Source organism: Perognathus longimembris, chromosome 3 (genome assembly GCF_023159225.1).
Source record: "Perognathus longimembris pacificus isolate PPM17 chromosome 3, ASM2315922v1, whole genome shotgun sequence".
In the NCBI taxonomy this organism is placed as follows: Eukaryota; Metazoa; Chordata; class Mammalia; order Rodentia; family Heteromyidae; genus Perognathus; species Perognathus longimembris.
Genome location: NC_063163.1, coordinates 68,627,275 through 68,651,285, shown reverse-complemented (window position 1 = coordinate 68,651,285; position 24,011 = coordinate 68,627,275). Strand labels below are relative to the sequence as shown.

At 38.7% G+C, this 24,011-nt stretch overlaps 1 protein-coding gene across 1 annotated transcript in view; it reads left to right on the top strand.

The window, feature by feature from the left end:
- Nucleotides 1-850: 850 nt before the first annotated feature.
- The window catches only part of LOC125347650 (vomeronasal type-2 receptor 116-like), a 35,161-nt gene continuing 12,000 nt past the window's right edge, over nt 851-24,011 (top strand). The window contains exons 1-7 of the mRNA XM_048340638.1: nt 851-966; nt 17,070-17,358; nt 18,699-19,505; nt 20,363-20,590; nt 21,481-21,604; nt 22,800-23,704; nt 23,793-23,821. Of these exons, the coding sequence (XP_048196595.1) occupies nt 851-966; nt 17,070-17,358; nt 18,699-19,505; nt 20,363-20,590; nt 21,481-21,604; nt 22,800-23,704; nt 23,793-23,821 (2,498 nt within the window). The remainder of the gene's footprint in view (nt 967-17,069; nt 17,359-18,698; nt 19,506-20,362; nt 20,591-21,480; nt 21,605-22,799; nt 23,705-23,792; nt 23,822-24,011) is intronic.

The window sequence follows — 24,011 nt, the reverse complement described above, 5'->3', positions numbered from 1 at the left end:
AGAAAAAGAAAGAAAATGTGTCAGTCTATGTTAGCAACTATAGTAATAATGACCTGCTTTGAGGTAAAAGTTCAGACTGCAAACATGGAACTGAATTTCAGCATTGACCTTGAATTATTGACATGGAATTGCTAGTTTCAGCAGCAGCATTGCTTCCTCAGGCAATAGTTAATGGATGCATTTGTGGAGGCCTCTGCACATGGAATTCTTGTTGAGACATTCCTGTATCAACTACCAATGTTCTGTGGCTGTTATGGATATTGTTTGTGAATCGATCCTCTGGGTACTATGTCCTCCAACTTTAGCTGACATTTCACAGGCATAGATTTTTTTCTGGATATTTCACCATGTACCTGACATAGCATCCTCTGAGGCAATCCAGTTGCATCATCCCAAAAGGCATTCATGCAAATCATTTCCTGACACAAAGTTTGGACAAAAAAAATATCAAAGATTATTCCAACTCTGGGCCTCACTCTCTGTGGTCTTGGATGAAATCATAACTCCTGGGATGAAGAAAGCAAATCAGCAAACATGTTTTCCAACTCATGTTTTCCTCCAAGATGAAGGACACAGGTGTAGAACCCCAAGGAAGAATTTTACACATTACTTTTGGAGACACACAGAGGTTTTGATGAAAGGTGAGTTATAGTGTAGATCATTAGCAATAAAAAGACACATATGCACATATAAAAACATCTGCAAATATACAGAGCTGACATGTGAGCCTAACTCCAGGGAGAATGTCTGCTTGGCAAATGCTTCAGCGATGTGGACTTTGGCTTTAACACTCCTTCTATTCCAGCTTCTGCTTCTCAGATCCTTAGCTGACACTAGCTGCTTTTCTACAATGAAGCAACAAGCACACTTGGATGGAGACATGATGATTGCTGGGTTTTTACCTCTCTACACTTTGGAAATGAAGCAACGTAACAACGATGCTTCCAGACAAGAAAAGAACAAGCTGTAAGTAATTCATCATTTTATTCACATTTACTATTTTGTTCTGAGGATAGTCAGTGGCTGAGGGAACTCTGGGGGCAAACATCAATGTTCCCTGTCCCCCTACACTGACCTCCATCCCTATTGCACCAGAAACAGCTCAGTTTCATTATTTGGTCTTACATCTACTGTTGAGTGATTTTCTGCCTACTAGTAGGAGAGGACTCTATTTCTTTCCATGCAAATCTCCTTTCCAGGTCGGCTAGTTCTTCAATTTTCTCCAGCATCCATGTATCTCCTACATTTCAGCTGTCAATACAGAAAACGAATGAACTTACTACAATCAGTAACCTGAGTCACTGGCACGAGTTCTGTACTAAAATGCTGCAGCTACAGTATCTTCCCCACTAAGGCAGTCATGTGAGCACTTATCTTTAGTAACACCTATAACTTGGAGGACAGTGATACAATTTCTTCTTGTAGGCTGGTGCCTCATCCCTGTAATGCTAACTATTCATGAAGCTCATGTATAAGGATCTATGTTTGAAGGCAGCCCATGCAGGAAAACCTGTGAGACTTTTATCACCAAATAACCAGCCAAATGCTAGAAGTGGAGCTGTGGATCAAGTGACAAAGTGCTAGCTTTGGCCAAAGAAATCTCAAGGACAGTGTCTAATCACTGATTTCAAGCGCTAGGACACACACACACACACACACACACACACACACACACACACACAATTAGTTCATGTCAGATATGCTCCACAACCCAGATGTTACCAGGCAAGTAAGTGTTATCAAAGATCCCTTACTGGAGAATTTTAACTACCAAAGATGAGTTCTGCTTTGTTAGTCCACATGCATCTTCTTGGCTTTTGATCTATAAAAGAGAGTCTCAATAAATAGCCATACCAAAAAAGAAACATACAGAAAAATGACCATATAGAACTTCAAGAAATTCTTGCAAAGTACTTGATACCTATTGCCAGAGAAAAATGTCTTCATCTCTACCACTGGAATTCCCTTTCAAGTGCTGCTGTGACAATTGTAGCATCACATAGCTGCTCACAGTAGAGAACAGAGATAGAAGGATAGGAATTTCTCTCTTCTCTGCTATAAAAGATATATTTCCTAGTCTTATACATCACTGGTATGTTCATATTTCTGTTGGGCTCATCCTCTGGGCCTAGGTACTCTCCCTGAACTACTTTGCTCAAGGTTAGTGCTTCTAGAATTGAATGACAGCTCACTTTTGGCATTTTTTGGGGTTAACTGGAGATGAGAGTCTCACAGACATCGCTGCCCAAACTGGCTTCAAAACACGATCCACAGATCTCAGCCTCATGAGTACTTAAGACTACAGGTGTGAGGCACTAGTGTCTGGCTTAGTTTAGTCTTTTTATTCTCCATTACTTACCCATATTTAGCTGATTTTTCTGTTCTTAATTGCCCAAAAATATATTTGAGTACTTTTGTTAAAGTGCTACTGAAGGTACATTGAGTGTTATAGTTTCAGCCCATGGATGATTCTTAGCTACTCACACAACCAAAGTAAAGTCTAGTCAGGGTGACCACAGATAACAATATGGTTCCACTTAGTCTTTCTTTTTTTCCAGTCCTGGGGATTGAACTCAGGGCTTAAGCATGATCTCTGGCTTCTTTTTGCTTAGGCTAGCATTCAACCTCTTGATCCACAGTGCCACTTCTGTCTTTTTCTATGTATGTGGTACTGAGGAAACATATCCATGGTTTCCTGCATGCTAGGCAAGCACTCTATTGCTAGCGCACAATAAGTCTTTCTTGTAGAAAAAATAGAGCACATTGATGAGACATCAGTACGTGACGGATTTTACTCAACTCTACATCCATTGATGTTGTGGCGGTGTTTCAGAAGTTTTATACAATATGAGGCTTGTGTTAAGTATCTGTCCATATTCTAGTTCCTACCATATGTCACATATTTTTATTTAGTCACCCATTCTATGTATGACCATTCTATATATCTTGTCTTACATGTTTCCATTAATTTTTATTGTTCATTTTCATCTTTCTGAGGGAGCTAAAATGACAGGCATGACCCCACTGATGATTGGCTTGCTTTGTCTTTTCCACTCTGCTGATGCCCTACCACTTGAGCTACATCTCCACTTCTATATTTCTCTTGGTTAACTGGAGATAAAGGGAAGAGTGTCATGGACTTTTCTTCTTCTGCTTGCTTTGACCTAGGATTCCGGGTTTTCAGCCACCTGTTCAACAAGGATTACAAGCATGAGTCACCAGTAGAGGTAGTTTTAAAATCTTAGGAATCCCTAATCTCTAATTTTTACAATCACCAAAACTGAAATTTGTCTGGGTGGATAGTGAATTTGGTGTAACTTTGATTTGTATTTTCCTGATTACTCAAATGGTTGAACTGTTTTCTGTATTGATTTTCCATTTGTACGTTTTTAATTCTTTTTTTAATTTATTTATTAATTTAAAAATTTTTGACAAGGTGTTGTGCAAAAGGGGTACAATTACATAATAAGGCAGTGTGTACATTTCTTGTGATATCTTACCCCCTGTTTTTCTTTCCCTTCCCTAGATCAGGTAGACATATATACATTACACAGTGTACCAAAAACATAGACAGTAGACACGTGGCCTACACCAAAGGAAATTCACCTAGAACTTTAAATGTAATGTCAACAATAGTGTTTGCTTATCCTTGTCTTATATGAACATACATACATAGCTTTTGAGCTATTGTGATACACTAGAGGTCTATTTTTGACCTTTATATGTTGAGTAGTCATTTGATTTTAGTTACATAATGTACAGTCGCTGACCCAAACCTGTGGGAAATACCATGTGACAAGAAGTTTTTGGTTTCGCAGACCTGATCTCTACTGTCTCCCCTTCCCCCCACCTTAACAGTCATATAACAAAGAGATCATGCCCCTTTGTTTTCTGTGTTCTAGGCTTGTCTCGCTCAACATAATTTGTTCAAGTTCTGACCATTTCCCTGCGAATAACAATATTTCACCATTTCTAATCGCTATGTAGTATTCCATTGTGTAAAGGTACCATATTTTTTGGATCCATTCATCTGTGGAGGGGCATCTGGGTTGTTTCCATATTTTGGCTATTGTGAATTGTGCAGTGATAAACATGGAAGTGCAGATGTCTTTTTCATATCTTGGGACCTGTTGTTCAGGATAGATGCCTAGGAGTGGTATGGTTGGGTAATAGGGTAGGTCTATGTTGAGCTTTTTGAGGAACCGCCATACTGTTCTCCAAAGTTGTTGTACTAATTTGCACTCCCACCAACAATGGAGAAGGGTTCCTCTTTCCCCGCACCCCCTCCAGCATTTGTTGTTGCCTGAGTTCAGAGTATAGGCCATTCTAACTGGAGTGAGGTGGTATCTCAGGGTTGTTTTTATTTGCATTTCCTTTACTACCAGGGATGTTGAACATTTCCTCATATGTTTCCTTGCCATTTTATGTCTTCTCTTGTGAAGTCTCTCTTTAGCTCCTTTTCCCATTTCATAATTGGTTAACAGGGCTTGGAAGGGCTTAGTTTTTTGAGTTCTCTGTAGATGACAGATATTAGGCCTTTGTCAGTTGCTGTGCTGGTAAAGATCCTTTCCCATAGGGTTGACTGTCCTTCTAGTTTGGTGGCTATGTATTTAGCTGTGAAGAAACTTTTTATTTTGTAGTAGTCCCATTTGTTGAGTCTCTCCCCTATCTGTTGTGCCCCTGGACCTCTATTCAGGAAGTTCCTCCCAGTGCATATAAGTTCTAGCGTCTTTCCTACTCTGTCCTTCAGTAGTTTCAAGGATTCAGGTCTGATGTTGAGGTCCTTGATCCATTTTGAGTTGATCTTGGTGCATGGGGATAGACTAGGGTCTACTTTGAGTTTTCTACATATGACTGCCCAGTTTTCCCAGCACCAGTAGTTGAAGAAGCTATGTTTTTTCCATTTTATGTCTTTAGCTCCTTTGTCGAATATCAACTGACTGTAAGAGTGTGGTTTTATTTCTGGGTCTTCAAATCTATTCCATTAGTCTTCAGGTCTGTTTTTATACCAATACCAGGCTGTTTTTGTTATGATGGCTCTATCATAGAGCTTGAAGTATACCTCCTGCACTGCTTTTTTTTGCCTAGAATTGCTTTGGCTATTCTAGGTCTTTTGCTGTTCCATATGAATTTATGGATTGCTTTCTCTATTTCAGTGAAGAATGTGACTGGGATTTTGATAGGGATTGCATTGAATTTGTATAACAATTTGGGCAATATGGCCATTTTCACTATATTGATTCTGCCTACCCATGAGCATAGGAGGTCTTTCCATCTCCTTGTGTCTTCTTTGATTTCCCTTTTTAAATTTTTATAGTTCTCATTAAATAGGTCCTTCATGTCTTTGGTTAGGTTGATCCCTAGGTAATTTATTCTTTTTTTAGCTATTGTAAATGGTATTATTTCCATAGTTTCCTTTTCTGCTTGTACATTGCTGGTGTACAGAAAAGCTGCTGACTTTTGTGGAATGATTTTGTATCCTGCTACTTTGCCAAAATGGTTTATTAGGTGTAGGAGTTTGGGAACTGAGTTTTTTGGGTCCTTCAAATATAAGATCATGTCATCTGTGAATAGGGATAGTTTAATTTCTTCTTTGCTGATGTGGATCCTTTTGATGTCCTCCTCTTGCCTTATTGCTATGGCTAGAGATTCCAGCACTATGTTGAAAAGAAGTGGGGAGAGTGGGCATCCTTGTCTTGTTCCTGAGTTTAGGGGGAATGATTTTAGTTTCTCCCCATTTAATACAATATTAGCAGTTGGTCTGTTGTATATGGCTTTTATTGTTTTAAGTAATGTTCCATCTATTCCTGTTCTCTCCAGAGCTTTTCATAAGTATGGATGTTGCATGTTGTCAAAGGCTTTTTGAGCATCGACTGAGATAACAATGTGATTCTTGATTTTAGTTCTATTTATGTGGTGAATTACATTAATAGATTTACGGATGTTGAACCATCCTTGTGTCTGTGGGATGAAGATTACTTGGTCATGATGTATAATTTTCTTGATCCGTTTCTGGATCCTGTTAGCTAATATTTTATTGAGGACCTTTGCATCTGTGTTCATTAGTGATATTGGTCTGTAGTTCCCATTTTTGTTGGATCTTTGCCTGGTTTAGGGATTTGTATAATATTAGCTTCATAGAATAAGTTTGGGATTTCTCCCTCTGTTTCTATTTCACAGAAAAGTTTGAGGAGTAGTGGTATTAGCTCCTCACTAAAGGTTTTATAGAATTTATTGGTGAATCCATCTGGGCTTGGGCTTTTCATTGTTGGGAGGCTCTTGATTAGCCCCTGTATCTCGCTGTAAGTTACTGGTTTTTATAGTTGATTTATTTCTTCTTGATTCAGTTTGGGCAGTTTATACTTCTCTATGAATTTATTCATTTCTGTAAAATTATTGTTTTTTAATGAGTAGAGGTTCTGGAAATAGTTCCTTATGATTGTTTGAATATTGTGTGTATTTGTCGTAATTTTTCCAGTGGAGTCCCTGATTTTACGTATATGAGTCTCTTCTCTTCTTTTTTTTTTTTTTGTAAGTCTTGAGATGGGTATGTCGATTTTATTTTCTCAAAGAACCAGCTTTTAGTTTTATTTATTTGTTGAATGGTCTTTCTGTTTTCAATCAGATTTATCTCTTCTTTAATCTTCGTGATCTCTCTCTTCCTAGTCATTTTAGATTCGATTATTTCTTGTTTCTCCAATGTTTTAGTTTCATCGTGAGGTTATTCACCTGCTCTGCTTCTATTCTTTTAATGTGAGTGCTGAGGGCAATGATCTTGCCCCTCAGCACTGCATTAGCTGTATCCCATAGGGTTCTTTTTTATGTATTTTCATTTTTGTTGTGGCTTATGAATTTGTTAATTTCATCCTTAATTTGGTCTGTGACCCAAGTGTTAGATAACAGTGAGGGGTTTAGTCTCCAAGTATTTGTATAGCCTCTGTGGTATCCTTTGTTATTGAGGGTTACCTTGATTCCACTGTAGTCATATATAATACATGGGATGGCGTCAATACTTTTGAATTTGCCGAGGTTCTTTGTGTGGGCTATGACATGATCTATTTTGGAGTATGTTCCATGGGCTGCTGAGAAGAATGTGTATTGATTGGGTCTCTGTAGGGTGAAAGACTCTGTACAGATCTATCAGATCCATTTGGGATATGGTGTTACTTAGGTCTTCAACTCCCTTGCTAATCCTCTTGAGTGTTGGATCTGTCTCTTGGAGAGAGTGGAGTATTAAAATCTCCCACTATGATTGTGTTTGGGTCTATCTTGTTCTGTAGTTCTGTGAGAATTTGCTTGACATATGTAGGGCCTCTTTTGTTCGGTGAGAATAAATTTATCACCATGATAAATTTTTCCTTGTATTAAAATGTAATGCCCTTCTTTGTCTTTTTGAGTTGATTTTAATGAGAAGTCCAGCTTGTCTGGAATCAGGATGGCTACTCCTGCCCTTTAGCTAGGTGCATTTGCTTGGAAGATCATGCTCCATCCTTTCATTCAGAGCCTGTTTTTGTCCCTTGCTGTAAGATGGGTCTCTTGAAGACAACAGATAGCAACTTTCTGTTTACGGATCCACTCTGTCAGTCTGCTCCTCTTTATCGGAGAGTTTATACCATTTATATTCACAGAGATCATGGATAAGAGTGGTTTTTTTTTCCCCCTTCCATTTTCCTGTTAGGCTGTTTTCCTCTCCCTTTTTTCTTGTCTTTATTGAGCTGCACTTCCTGTTGGGCTCTGGCTATTGTAGTTTCTTTCGTTTTCTGTCTGGGGGTCCTGTACGTTTTCTGTTGGGTGGGGTTCCCCTCTTAGAATTCGCTGTAAGGCTGGTTTTTTATTCACATACTCCTTTAGATCCTCTTTGCTTTGGAAAAATCTGGTTTTTCCCTCGAAGGCGAATTCTAGTTTTGCTGGATATCTAATTCTGGGTTGGCAATTGTGTTCTTCCAAGCTCGTCGTGCATTGTAGGTTTGTGTGGAGAGGTCTGCTGTGATTCTGATCCTTTTTCCATTGTAATATAGCTCTTTCTTCGTTTTGGCTGCATTCAAAATTTGCTCTTTATTCTTGAGATCTGAAGTCTTGATTATTATGTGCCTGGGCGAGGATTTTCTAGGGTCTGGTCTGCCAGGCATCCTATAGGCTTCAGTTACTTGGGTGAGGTCCCTTGTGAGATTGGGGTAATTTTCTGCAATAACTCTATTGAAATATGTTTTAGGCATCTGCTCTGGTACTCTGCTCCTTCATCTATTCCAATTATAAGCAGATTATATCTCTTATCTTTGTCCACTAGCTCCTGGTTTAGTCTGCCCTGTAGTTTAACCATTTCTTGGAGTGTGGTAATTTTCTGGTCCTTATCAGCTGCATCGTTGTCCAAAAGAGAGATTCGGGATTCGATATGATCAATTATTTGTGATGTGGCATCGAGTGTGGTGTTTATGGATGACAGCGAGCTGTTTATGGTTGCCAGATCAGCTCTCATCATGGAGATTTCTTCTTTTAAAGAGTTGTATTTTGAATCAATTTTTTCATACATTTCGTTACTCAGGATGTTAAGGTCTTCTTTAACAGAAAAGTGCACTGTATCCATTTTTGCTTCCATTTCTTTCTTGATTTCCTGTAGATTTTTTGAGACTTCCATTCTAAGCTCCTGTATCTGTTTTCTGAATTTGGTCCTGAGGCTTTCTATCATTTCTTCTATCTTATTCTCATTTGATTTTTTATTCTCCATCTCCTCTTCAGTCGTACTACTTTTTGGAGCTGGCGAGTTGGCTTGAACTTTCATGAAATTTGTAATATTTCTTTGTGATTTGCACATATGGAGATCTGTAGGTGGCGACCTTGGCTTGACTATGTGCTGTCCGTCAGTGGAGACTTGTTTTTGTCCTGGGTCTGGGTTTGAGGTTGGCTGTTGAACCGAACCAACTCTTTGTTTTGTTGATTCTTTCGATGTTTTTTTTTTTTTTTTGTCGCTAATTGATTTAATTCTGATTTGATTTTAATTATTTGCTTCCATCATTTGACAAGAGGTTTGGCTTGTTGTTCTCTTTGAAAGAAATTAAGGTGCTTCCTTAAAATGATTGAGTTGCTGTATCTCCAGTTTGTTGGTGTATGCATTCAGAGATATAAATTTTCCTCTGAGTACTGCCTTTGCTGTGTCCCAAAGGAGCTGGTACTTTGTGTCCTCATCTTGGTTGAATTCCATAAACATTTGAATTTCTGTTCTAATTTCTTCAATGACCTACTGATGGTTCAGCAGTGTGTTGTTTAGTCTCCATGTATTCTAAGATTTTCTGCAGTGGCTGTTTGAGTTGAGCTCTAATTTTATTCCATTGTGGTCTGACAGAATGCAGGAAATGATTTTGATACTTCTGAATTTGTACAGATTTTCTTTGTGCCCTAAATGTGATCTATTTTGGAGAATGTTCCATGTGCTGCTGAAAGAATGTGTATTCTGGTGTTGCTGGAAGGAATATTTTGTAGCTGTCAGTTAAGTCTAGTTGGTCTATGCAGTTGTTCAGTTCTGTGGTTTCTTTGCTCAGTTTTTGGTGTGTTGATCTGTCCAGAGGTGACAGTGGAGTGTTAAAGTATCCATCTATCAATGTGTTTGGGTTTATGAGTATTTTTAGAGTCAGTAGTGATTTTTTATAAAGTTGGGTGCTCCTGTATTTAGTGTGCAGATATTTAAGATAGTTATACCTTCCTGTAGGAGAGATCCCTTTATTAGTCCCTGTCGCTTCCTACCATTTTTAATTTGAAGTCAATTTAATCTGATAGTAGTTTTTTAACTCCAGCCTGCTTATGGGGGCCATTTGCTTCATAGATTTTATTCCAGGCTTTCACTTTTAGAAGATGTTTGCTTTTGCTGGATAGCTGTGTCTCTTGGAGGCAGCACTAAGATGGATCTTGATTTTTGATCCAATTTATGAGCTTATGTCGTTTGATTGGAGAACTAAGCCCATTGATGTTGAGAGTAAAGATTGAGAGATGCTTGTTTGTTCCTTTCATTATAGCTATCTTGTTAAAAGCTGTGTCTTCCCAGTTCTTGATCTAATATTCTAGTTTTCTATTTAGGGTTCATTTCTCTGTCTGTATTATGATCTTCATTATTTTCCCTGTATAGTATACATTTGAGGATTTTTCTGTAAAGCTGGTTTGGTGGAGATATGTTGTTTTAGTTTTGCATACTTTGGAAGACTTTTATTTGACCTTAACCCAGGAATGACAGTTTATCTGGGTACAGTATTCTTGGTTGATAGTTATTTTTATTTAGGGTTTGGTATACCTTATTCCAGGCTCTCCTTGCTTTCATGGCCTCTGCTGAGAAGTCTGGGGTCATTCTGATTGCTTTTCCTTTATATGTGATTATAATTTTCTTCCTAACAGCTTTAAGAATTCTTTCCTTGGACTCTACTGATCCTGTTTTGGTCACAATGTGTTGGTGGGATGTGCTATTCTGATCTGGTCGGTTTGGAGTTCTAAATGCTTCTTTTATCTGTATAGGCCTATCCTTCTGGATATTTGTGAAATTCTCAGCTAATATTCTGCTAAATAGGTTGTCTATTCCATTAGTTTCTCTTTCTAGGTTTTCCTTGATACCTATCATCCTTAAAGTGGGCTTCCTGATTGTATCTTGGAGCTCCTGGAGTGATCTGTTTTGTCAATTGGACTGTTTTTGAATTTTTATCTTTTTCCATAGATTCTAGTGAATCTTCAGTTCCTGAGATTTGATACTCGGCTTCATCCAGTCTGGACTGTAAGCTAGGTACTTGATTTCAAATCTCTTTTCCTTCTGACTGGTCTTTCTTTATGATTTCCAGGTCTTTGCTATAATTTTCTCTTAGGTCCTCCATGGACTTCTTTACTTCATTAATTTGGTTCTGAGTGCTGTCTCTCAAATCTTTTAGCTGGGTAGCTATCTTTTCATTTGAATCTTGAAGTTCATTTATCTTTCTATTTGTGGAGGCCATGAAATTCTCTATTAATTTTTGGTTCACCTCCTCATGCTCTAGACTAGTGGACTGATGAGATTCAAACTTTTCATGTAACATTTTTATCAGTAGACTTTATAGAGCAGTTTGATGGTTCTCTTCTAGGTCTTTGATTGACTGCCCTGCTTTTGCTTGTTTTGAGTGGGAGATGAGACTCCATTGTTTGCAATCTTTCTTGTGCTTCTTCTGCCCATTTGGATTTGGAATGCCAATCTACAAGCACTTGTGAGCATCGTTTAAGACCCAAAGAAGACCTTACCAAGCACTGTTGTATAAATCTTAAATGTTCACAATTATATACAGATACCTCTCCTCTCTTTTTTGTATATAAAATCAGATTTTGTGTCCATAAAGAATGCAATTTCAGGGCTGGGGATATGGCCTAGTGGCAAGAGCGCTTGCCTCATATACTTGAAGCCCTGGGTTCGATTCCCCAGCATCACATATACAGAAAATGGCCAGAAGTAGCTCTGTAACTCAAGTGGCAGAGTGTTAGCCTTGAGCAAAAAGAAGCCAGGGACAGTGCTCAGGCCCTGAGTCCAAGGCCCAGGACTGGCAAAAAAAAAGAATACAATTTCAATATAACAACCAACCCTGACCCTGTATTTAGTAGTTACTTATTTACCATTTCAACCCTATAAGCAATTTTTGTTGTTATATTAAGTTCTTTTTGGACTGGTTGGATTTCTCTATGAACCCCTTTGATTCACTCACATTGAACAGGGATAGCCTCTATCCAATAACAGACGTCAATGGAGTCTGGAGGTCCTGGAAGTAAATCAGTAGGGTAAGTTAACGGTAGTGAAGAGAATAGAGTAAAATGTATGGGGGGGGTGATGATTTTGGTTTAGTTTCAGTGACGTGGAAATGTGGAGTAGAGTAGAATCAGTAGGAAAAATGAGATTAAAATGATAGACAATGGAGAGTCAGCAGAAAACAGTAAATGAGTTAGTCAAAGGAAAGTAATTTTAAAGAAAGAAAATGTGAAGAGAGAAACAAAGAAATAATACTGGAAAACAAACACACAAAACACAAAAAAAACAGAAAAACAATAAAACAAACATATAAAAACAGAAAACAAAAAAAACGACATCTCAAAAGTGAAAAATAGAAAATTAAAAAGTTTTAAAAATGTTTTTTATCTCTAATTCATTTTATTCTGATTTGATTTTAATTATTTGCTTCCATCGGTTGACTTGGGGGCTTGTTGTTCTCTTTGGAGGAGATTAAGGTACTTCCTAAAGTTGTTGAGTTGTTGTTTCTCCAGTTTGTTGGTGTAGGCACTCAGAGATATAAATTTCCTCTGAGTACTGCCTTTGGTGTGTCCCAAAGGAGCTGGTACTTTATGTACTCATCTTGGTTGAATTCCATAAACATTTGAATTTCTGTTCTAATTTCTTCAATGACCCACTGATGGTTCAGCAGTGTGTTGTTTAGTCTCCATGAACTGTAGGATTTTCTGCAGTGGCTGTTTGAGTTGAGCACTAATTTTATTCCATTGTGGTCTGAGAGAATGAAGGGAATGGTTTTGATACTTCTGTATTTGTACAGATTTTCTTTGTGCCCTAAGATGTGATCTATTTTGGAGAATGTTCCATGTGCTGCCGAAAAGAATGTGTATTCTGTTGTTGCTGCATGAAATATTCTGTAGATGTCAGTTAAGTGTAGTTGGTCTATGTAGTTGTTTAGTTCTGTGGTTTCTTTGTTCAATTTTTGGCGTGTTGATCTGTCCAGAGGTGACAGTGGAGTGTTAAAGTCTCCAACTATCAATGTGTTTGGGTCTATGAGTGTTTTTAGAGTCAGTAGTGTTTGCTTGATGAAGTTGGGTGCTCCTGCATTTGGTGTGTATATATTTTGGATGGTTATATCCTCCTGTAGGAGAGATCCCTTTAGTATGTAGTAACCTTCTTTGTCTCTTCTTACCATTTTTAATTTGAATTCAATTTTATCTGATACTAGGATTCCAACTCCAGGCCTGCTTATTGGGGCCATTTATTTGGTAGATTTTATTCCAGCCTTTTACTTTTAGAAGATGTTTGCTTTTGCTGGATAGATGTGTCTCTTGGAGGCAGCAGAAAGATGGATCTTGACTTTTGATCCAAATGCTTCTTGTATCTGTATAGGTCTATTCTTCTGGATATTTGGGAAGTTCTCAGCTAATATTCTGTTAAATAGGTTGCCTATTCCATTAACTTCTTTCTCCAGGTTTTCCTCAATACCTATTAGCCTTAAATTGGCTTCCTGATTGCGTCTTGGAGGTCCTGGAGTGATCTGTTTTGTCAATTGGATTGGGTTTGTATTGATTTTTGATTTTTCTCCATAAATTCTAGGGAATCTTTAGCTCCTGAGATTCAATCCTCTGCTTCAGCTAGTCGGGACTGTAGGCTAGCTACTTGATTTTGAATCTCTTTTCCTTCTGACTAGTCTTTCCTGATAATTTCCATGTCATCTCTTAGATCCTGCATGGAATTCTTTACTTCATTAGCTTCATTAATTTGGTTTTGAGTGCTGTCTCTCAAATCTTTCAGCTGGTAGCTATCTTCCTTGTTTGGGTAGGCTCTCTCCAGTCTCTGCTTTCCTTGCGATGGTCTGCAGTCTATTTTCCTGCTGCTTGGCTGGTTTGACTTGCTTTCAGTTTGCAGGGGGTGAATCTGCTCTGACTCTCCTCCCCTGTGAGTGAAATCCTGGGGCTCTGTGGTTCACACAGCTTGCAGGTAGGACTTGGTTGTCCTCTGTAGATGGGGGATGCTGAATAGTCTTGGGAACCGTGGCTCCTTCTGTCTACTGTGGGGCCGCTGCCTTTAACGCCTGACTTTGAATAGGCTGTGGATCAGCAGGGCGGCATGCCTCTGGCCTGGATTACCTGGCTGAGAGTCACTTGCCCGGGGGAGGTTCTTCCCTCCTGGGTGGGGCGGCTTCCTGGGCGGAGCTGGCTATGGAATTCAGCTCCATTTCCGGCTGGGAATTGGGCTTCCTCTGTGATGGGACCATTTATCTGTCTCAGGAACTGTTTACTCTCCTGTCTGGTTGTTCCATGCTGCCAGTAGCTGCTCACCGCTTTTGGTTTGAATTTAGAAATCCAGCGGGCAGGGAGGGGCACCTCTGGTTGAGTTTACCTGAGTCTGTGAGCAGCAGGCCTAGGTGAGTCTCCCGCCTGGGCAAGGGTCATTCTCCTGGGCAGAGCTGGCTCTCACTGGTTGGTCCCTCTTGCCCTTTTCAAAGATTGCCCCTTTGTCGTCACTTTTCCCAGGCCCGTTTTAGTTTCAGTCTGGTCTGACCCTATGCCAGTGTCAAAAATGGCACTTTGCTCTGGCAGTGGGGGAAGGGCTAGCTTCCAGAAGCTACTTTGTGGGCACAAGTGAGAATGTCTTTTGTGGGGTACTCACACTTCCTCTACAATTTAGGCCCATCTGTGCTCAGCCTGCGATCTGCGTCTGTTTGCCACCGTCTGAAGGATTTCTTCTTGGTTGCTTCTGTGTGCTTTAGATGCAAGGAATGTCAGGCGCTATGCCGGTGCTAGCACTGGCGTGGCAGCGAGTGCTGCCCATCGTTCAAATCTGTGTTTTCGGGCCAGCAAAGTCAATTTTTCCTTTCTGGCCAGAATGCCTATACTGTTATAATTTACTTTGGCTGTCTTTCTAGGAGTAAAAGTTTCTCTGGAGTGGTAAAACTGAGATGTCAGAGGGAACTTAGCTATGGCTCTGCTGCTCCTCCGCTGTCTTCCTAGAAGTTGATTTTCATTTCTTTTATAGCCAGGAATGATGAGCATTTCCTCATGTTTCTTTGCCACTCCTGCCTCTTGTTCTGAGAAGTCTCTTCTTCACTCTCTTGCCCATTTGCTGGTTTATTTATTACTTTTAGGAGAAGTTGTTTCTTGAGGTCCTAGTATATATTGGATATAAGGTCTTTGATGTATTGCTGCCTTTCTAGTTATGTCCTTAGCTGTCTAGAATCTTTATTTTGGTGTAGTCCCTTTTGTCCAGTGTCTCTCCTATCCGCTGTGCCCTGGGACTCTATGCCATACTTTCAAAGTTTCAGGTCAGATGTTAAGGTCTCTGGCCCACTTTTAATGGATATTCGTGCACGGTGACAAACTGGGATCCACTTTTAGTTTCCTGCATATGTATTCCCAGTTTTCCCAACACCAGTTGTTGAAGAAGTTATTTTTTACATTCTATTCCTTTAGCTCTCTTATCAAATACCAGATAACTAAGTGTAAGGTTTTCTTTCTGGGTCTTTTCATCTATTCCATTGATCTCCTGGTCTATTTTTGTCAAAATAAAAAGCTGTGTTTGTTATTATAACTCTATAGTAGAATTTGAAGTCCAGTATTGTAATGCCACACACATCACTTTTTTTCCCTAGAATTGCTTTGGCTATTACAGGTTTTTTGTTGTTCCTTGAGAACTTTCAGTTTTCTCTACCCAGTAGTGAACATCACAGGGATTTTGATAGGAATTACACTGAATTTGTATATCATTTGGGGGAATACAACCATTTTTATTATTAATTTGTTTATTGTCAAAGTGATGTACAGTGAGTTTCATACTAAGGGAGTGAGTCCATTTCTTATCAAACTTGTTACTTCCTCCTACATTTTTCTCCCACCTTCCCTCATTTCACTCAACCCCCCATGAGTTGTACAGTTGGATTACAGCATATAGTTTTGTAATTATTGCTGTTGCATTGGTTCACCTTTTACCCTTTGTTTATCTATTTTGATGTTCCCCTTCCCTTCCCTAATTCCAAAAAAGGTATATAAAATATCCAGGGTACCAAAATCAGCAAAAGTGACATCAGGGATAAAACCCTAGAAAAAAAAAGACAAAAGAAAATGGCATAATTTCACATGGCAAGTTGAAAATAACGACAATGGTAAACTACTTATTTCCATAGCTTGGAGTTCATTTCACATAACATCATCTTTTCTGTTCATATATTACAACCATTTTAACAATGCTGGCTCTTCCTATCCATGAACATGGAAGGTCTTTCCATTTCCTAGATTCCTCTTTGATTTCTTTCTTCAAATTTTTACAGTTTTCTTTATAAAGACCTGCTATATTCTTAGGTTAATTTCTGGATATTTTCTTTTTCCTAAGGCTATTACAAATGGACTTGTTTCCATGATTTCCATTTCTATTTGTATGTTCTTGGCATACAGAAATGATACTGGTTTTTAATGGGTTAATTTTGTATCCTGCTCCTTTGCCAAAGTGGTTGATCAGCTCTAGAAGCTTGGAGATGGAGTTTTTGGCTCCATTATTGCTCTTTTGAACATTGTGTGTTGATTTCATTATATTGATTTCATTGGAATGAGCACACACACCTTTTCATGCACAGATATGACACAGAGAAAGAGAAGTATATTGATCATCTTTATTGCTCTATATTCTTTCTTTTTCAGTAACTCAATCTAAATATATTGAGGTGAAAATAGTGATTACCACATTTTACCATGATGGCCTTAGAACTGGGATTTCAATGTAAAGCTTGCTTACAATTCTCTCCTCACTCACTGTGAGGTTACCTCTCTCCAAAATGATTTCCTTCTAATTGGATGCATCCCTTGAACTCTGTCATGTAAATAATAAAATTCCCTCACCTGATATCAAAGCTTTGTTCTGTTTTTTGTGTTCAGTCTCGGAGCAGATTTTGCTGTAGAATCTTCCCTACATGACACTTTGCTTCTGAGGTTGGCCTTAAATTGAACATTCATTGGTTAACCTTGCCTGCCATATAAAAAAAAATAACAAACTGGGAGCCTCTTAATTATGCTAAGAATATTTGATGTCTCATGAAAGCCTAATCCATGTTTAACAGGCAACAGGTTTATGGTGTTCATAAGTGATAATGAAGCAAAAGCAAGCTCTATCTCTGCTTTAATAAGTTTCTGAATCTCATTCATAACATATTCCCTTCCTGTCCTTACCTAATCATATATAAAAGCATAAGACAATACATTCACATTCCATCCCAATCGGGGGTAATGTTTTAACATATGCATTGGCAAAGAAGCAAGCATTCAATCCATCAAAGTCATAACTTTTGAAATACTCCTCAATTTCTATGCTCACTATGCAGGTATGTCTTCAAGAACTATCAATTTGTTTTGGCCTTGGCTTTTGCTGTTGAGGAGATCAACCAACACCCTGATTTTTTACATAATTTGACTCTGGGATTTGATATTTATGATGTTCACTTTGGTGTTTGGAGAATATTTCAGGATCCCTTCATCTGGCTTTTTGGGAAGTACACAATTCCAAACTACTCTTGTATGAGAGACCAGAAGTCTATAGCAGCACTTACAGGACCATCAGGAATAATATCCGCCCGGATTGCAACATTGCTGCAAGTCTACAGATTTCCACAGGTAAAGGTGTGAGTGGTGAAGTGATATAAAAATGTCTAATTAGGTGTCATTTCATGTGCTAGAAAACAATGAGAGAAAGAGACTGTATTTATGAACCTATCAAATTTCATAATATCAAAAAGTCGCGGGGGTGGAAATATGGCCTACTGATACAGTGCTTGCCTCATATACATGAAGCCCTGGGTTCAATTCCTCAGCACCATGTATATTAAAAAAAAAAAACAGAAATGGCACTGTGGTTCAAGTGAGAGTGCTAGCATTGAAAAAAAAGAAGCCAGGGACAGTGCTCAGGCCCTGAGTTCAAGCCCAGGACTGGCAAAAAACAGTCACTACTCCAACATAGTGGGATGTGTATAATCCCACTGTTTGGAAAGGGAGATGGAAGAGTTAGAAAATACAAATCGTTAATTTATTGTTCCAAGGCTTATCGATAAGTTTCTTTAAGACATCAGAAATGGAAAATGAATTTAAAGTATGAAGATATTTTGAGCAGAGTACCTCTAATCATAGCTTTATCTGCAATGAACTGGCAAAAGGCAATAGGTGAATATGTGGCTCAAAGGGTAGTGCACCAGCCATGAGAGGAAAAGGCAAAAAAGTGCTTGAGGCCTGGTGTTCATACCCCTTTACTGCCATTCACATGCACACATACACACACACACACACACACACACACACACACACACACAATATTATGTTGAATGAGGTCCTTCAGGTTCCAAACAAGAAAGCAGAAATGAGTTCTCTCATATAAGAATGGTAGGTCTAAAATGTGAACATGTAATATGGAATACATATATAACCATTAACATATATATATGATCAAACTGAGAGAAGTATGGTATGCATAGAGGTGAAATTCAAGGGTATAACCCTTCTGATTTACAACAGTATAAAAAAAATAAACACCAGAAAGCTGAAGCATAGGTACTAAGGGAGAAAAGGCAGAGGAATGAGGAAGAGATGCGTGAAAAAAAAATAAACTGTTCAATGTACACAGGGGAATATGAAATGAGAAAAAAATCAAGGAATTGTGAGGTTGATACAGATGAGAGGGGTTAATGGAAACAGTGACAAAGACCAAAAGGCATATTACAAATAAATTGCTATGTTAAACAACTATTAAGTCTAGTTGGTCTATGCAGTTGTTTAGTTCTGAGGTTTCTTTGCTCAGTTTTTGGCATGTTGATCTGTCCAGAGGTAAAAAAAAAATCACTTTAATTTTTTTCAAAAACTAACCTTCACCCTAATTTTACTGGTTCCTAACATACTATAAGACTCAGATTGTGATGGATGGCAATCTTCTCACTCATGGAATGTCCAATGTTCTTTCCCTTTAGCTTACCTTTGGACCATTTGATCATGCTCTGAGTGACCATGACAAGTTCCCTGCACTCTATCAGACAGCCCCAAAGGACACATCAATAGCCAATGCCATGGTCTCCTTACTGCTTCATTTTACCTGGACCTGGGTGGGACTATTGACCACACAAAATGAGAACGGATTGTGGGTTCTTCCTAAATTGAAAGAAGAGATGACCAAGAACAGAGTTTGTGTAGCCTATGACCTACTGATCTCTAGCCATGATGTGCCACATTTACTCAAATTGACAGAAGTTTATAACATGATAAACAAATATTCAGCAAATATCCTCATCATAAATGGTGACAATGAGTCACTACTATATGTAATAATGCATACTGAACATCTTGTGATTAATGGCAAAATTTGTATTATAAACTCACAGTGGGATTTATCCATGAGAAAAAGATATTTCATGCTAGGCTCACTGCATGTACCTTTTATTTTCAGACAACATCATGCAGATGTTTCTGGGTTCACAGATTTTGTCAAGGCAGTGAACCCTTCCAAATACCCGGAAGACTATTTCCTTGCTAGGCTGTGGTTTCTCTCTTTTAATTGCTCAGATTCTGAGTCTGACTGTGTAACATGGGACAAATGTCCTCATGATGCCTCCTTGGATTTGTTGCCTCGGTACATTTTTGACATGACTATGACTTCAGACATGTACAATATATACAACACTGTATATGCTGTGGCCCAAGCTCTCCATGAGCTGCTTATTTATCAAACACAAATTGAAACAATGGGAAAAGGAAAGGGAACAGTGCCTTCCCATGCCCAGGTAATTTCTTCTATGTTGGATGGTACACACCATGAGCAAAGGCACTTCCTAGAGCATTTCTTACAATTTGAAATTAAGTATTTCAGGTGTTTTGACAAAACACAGGACATTATTTTTATTTAAGTATCTGTGAGGTGTTATTGAAATGTGTTCATATGCTCTAAGAAAAAACAGGACAACAACAAGGATGAAATATAGTCAAGGTTTCTATGAGTTTTTTTTTTCCTTTATGCTGGTTCTGAGTTTAAGTCAGGGCCTGAGTGCTGTCCCTGGGGATTTTTGTGCTTAGTTTATTGGAGGTAAGAGTCTTGTGGGTGATTCTGCTTGGGTTGGATTCAAACCACAGTGCTCAGAACTCACCCTCCTAAGTAGCTAGGATTACAAGTGTGAACCACCAGCATCTGGTTTATGATTTTGTCTCATATAAACTCAACATACTCCTACTTAATGTTATGAAAACTGTATGTTCAGCTTTTCCCTATATGTTTCTTCAGTAATAGCTTCAGTAATAGCTAAGGATAACTAGCTGAACAGTGTTATCCATATATCTCACAAGTGATCTAGTTTCATTCAACCTTGGTATTAAAATTTAGCAAGCTCAAACTATAGGTACATTAATAAAAAATAGTAGCAGGCTGTAGCAAGGTAACTGACAATGGTCTTGTTCATTTATATTTCCATGGTATTGTATTGATTTCTTTTTTTAAAAAATGGCTTATAATCTTTTCCAGAGTGACCAGGACTCTATAAGATTATTTTCCTTGTTCCATAGACTGTATTCTGGAATACTTCATTAGGTGGATGTACTATTCTTAATTCTGAAGTATAGTTCACCAAAGATGATGTATCTCTTTTAGCTGCACCCTTTTCTGAAGAACATCCAATTTTACAATCCTATGGGAGATCAAGTGATTTTGAATGAGAAAAAGAAAATGGAGATTGAATATGACATTCTGAATATTTGGAATTTTCCAGAAGGTCTTATACTTGAGGTGAAAGTGGGAAATTTTTCTCCATATTCTCTACATGGTAATCAACTGTCATTATCCGAAGATATATTAGAGTGGGACATAGGAACTACAGAGGTGGGTTGAATAAAATCATAATGCTTTTAAAAACATGTATGTAAGCAAACCCTGCCCTTTAAATTTATACCTTGTTGATTTCCAGCAACTTTCTCCCATACTTTGAGCTACTCAAATAGCTGAGATTTGAACATCTTGGTTTAAGGACAACACAAGCAGGAAAGTTTATGAGACTCTTATCTCCAAATAACCACCACAAATCTGGAACAAGATTTGTGACCAAAAAAAATAGGCTGCTAACTTTGAGCACGATATGCTCAAGGCCAGTACTCCATCCTTGAATTCCAGCCACATTATCAGTACCCAAAAAATTAAATGTTTTTCAAAGTGTTCGTTAGGAATATTGACAGAAAAAGTAAATTATATCTATCTAGTGGGTTTCTAAAACGTGATGATGTACCTGAGAAATAATTTCCAGTGTTTGAAAGGTTTATTTTGTTCCCTTCTGAGCAAGTTTCGATCAATGGTTAGTTGTTCTGCTATATTGAAGGTGTCTGTGAAAAAATTCCTCTGGCATACAAACAGGAAGATACAATGGGCCTGGGGTTCACATAACCCAAAAAAGGGAGGTCTTCCTCCTTAACTCTTCCCCACATCACAGATGGGGAGGTAACATATAATAACATGATTTCTAGGAAGTTCCATAGGGTTGTATACAAAGGATGTATTTCCTCACCCAGTGTCCACCTTTTAAAGATCCCAAATTGGTCAATAGTTCTACAGGCTAGAGCTCAAGGTTTCAGCACATACCCCTTGGGGACCATCAGATATGTAATCTATAACACAATTCAATTAATCAACTGAATTTGCCTGCATTGCAACAATGGATTTTTGGGAGTGTTAGGTATGTAAGTCTGAACTGTTACTGACGTGTACCTGATTTTCCTCAGACTCCTCAGTCTGTCTGCAGTCAAAGTTGTGGTCCTGGATTCAGAAAATCTCCTCAGGAGGGAAAGGCTGCCTGTTGCTTTGATTGTACCTCTTGCCCCAAAAATGAGATTGCTAATGAGACAGGTAAATTCATTATGAAGAAATTCTTCATCTCTCTCGTTTTCCTCAATCCAAACAAGCCAATTAGGATTACAGATTGTGTTTTCTTCGCTCTTTTAATAATTTAATAGTGACAAGTGGTGATGTTGCTAGTTGAAATATGACAGATCATGGCTTTGAATTACACATTTTAGTGATTTTTTTTCTAGTCTATGACAGGCAACGTTATCTCCAAGAATCCCACTTGTCACTAATCATTAAAGCAAGTGTAAACTCTAACATGAACTTAAACAAGTCTTATTAATGGCACTGTTCATCTTAAAAGTAACATGTTGTGCTCATAGAAAACATGGATCTTGCATAACTTTGTTTCTCGGTGCCCAGAACTGTTCATGCCACAGAGCTAGTGCTCAGAGAGGTTAAATCAGTTTCAGAAGTGAGCATGACTGTAGAGTGCAGAAGCATGGTTGATCTGTTCCTACTGCTTCACAGATGAGAAGGGGAGACAACTATAATGAGAAGAAGTTAAGGATGGGCCACAGGGATAAAATTAATGTTTCACAGAAACATGTAGGAAAGTGTAAGTAGTTCTATTTATAATTTTCAATAGGATATCCTAATGATACACTGTTAATAAGTGTAGAAAAAGTGTAGAAAACTGTGTTTAGGATATAAGAATGGCCCAAATGGCATATTATGAACACATGTGATAGTCACTGAAGGAAAAATAGTTGAATAAAAGCATGAACAAGAAATATACCCATGGGCTGGGGATATGGCCTAGTGGCAAGAGACCTTGCCTCGTATACATGAAGCCCTGGGTTCGATTCCCCAGCACCACATATACAGAAAATGGCCAGAAGTGGCGCTGCGGCTCAAGTGGCAGAGTGCTAGCCTTGAGCAAAAAGAAGCCAGGGACAGTGCTTAGGCCTTGAGTCCAAGCCCCAGGACTGGCAAAAAAAAAAAAAGAAATGTACCCAAGGCCTAACATATGAAACTGTAACCCCTCTGTACATCACTTTGACAATAAAAAAAAAAAAACTGAATGAAAAGGAAAATGGGAATGGAAGGTAATTATGGTTCAGGAAAGAAACAAAAATGGTTTTATGATAGCAAATCTTGTCATGTGAGGATTATATCTAAGTGAACAATTTCCTAATTCCTTTGAGGAATAAGATGTTCACAACAAGAACTAATCGTAGATTTCACTTCTCACCAGATATGGAGCACTGTGTGAAGTGTTCAGATCATCAGTATGCCAACACAGAGAAAAATCAGTGCCTAGTGAGGGCTGAAGGTTTCCTGGCTTTTGAGGATCCCTTGGGCATGGCTCTGGCCTGCATGGCTCTTTGCTTCTCTACGCTGACTGCTGCCGTTCTTGGGATGTTTGTGAAACATCAAGACACTACCATTGTCAAGGCCAATAACAGGACTCTCAGCTACATCTTGCTCATCTCCCTCATCTTCTGTTTCCTCTCTTCCTTGCTCTTTATTGGCCGACCCAACATGGCCACCTGCATCCTGCAGCAGGTGTCATTTGGGGTTGTGTTCACTGTGGCTGTTTCCACAGTGTTGGCCAAAACGGTAACTGTGGTCCTGGCCTTCAAGGCCACTTCTCCAGGGAGAATAATGAGGTGGATGCTGGTATCAGGGGCTCCTAACTTCATCATCCCCACCTGCACCCTCATCCAGGTGACTCTCTGTGGACTCTGGATTGGAACCTCACCTCCCTTCATTGACACAGACATATACTCTGAACGTGGCCACATCATCATCTTGTGCAACAAGGGCTCCCTCATTGCCTTCTACTGTGTCCTGGGATACCTGGGCTCCCTGGCCCTGGTCAGCTTCACTGTGGCTTTTCTGGCCAGGAACCTTCCTGACACCTTCAATGAAGCCAAGTTCCTGACCTTCAGCATGCTGGTGTTCTGCAGTGTGTGGGTCACCTTCCTGCCTGTCTACCACAGTGCCAAGGGGAAGGTCATGGTGGCTGTGGAGGTCTTATCCATTTTAGCCTCTGGTGCAGGGCTCCTTGGATGCATTTTTGCCCCAAAGTGCTACAACATCTTGTTAATGACCAATAAAAATTCTCTGAATGGCTTTAAAGATAGAAGACATAGTAGGGTAAATAAGCATTCTTAAGATTAAACATATAGGTTTGATTAGTATATAAAAGGTTTGGTCTTAATCTACAGTAATTTCCCATTATTAGTTTGTATTATGGAAATTTCACTTCAACGAGTAAGGATCTATTGCTCATTTTTCTCCTAAAAGTAGTCACTAGTGGTGGTAATCACCATGTAAACTCAAATTTTTCCTGTACATTTGGTTCCTCCTAGTTAAACTAAACTTAATCCTATTATCCCCTCTTTTTACCATCTTTTCTCTGTTGCCTTTCTCAATTACTTTTCTAAATTTTTAAATATACTTA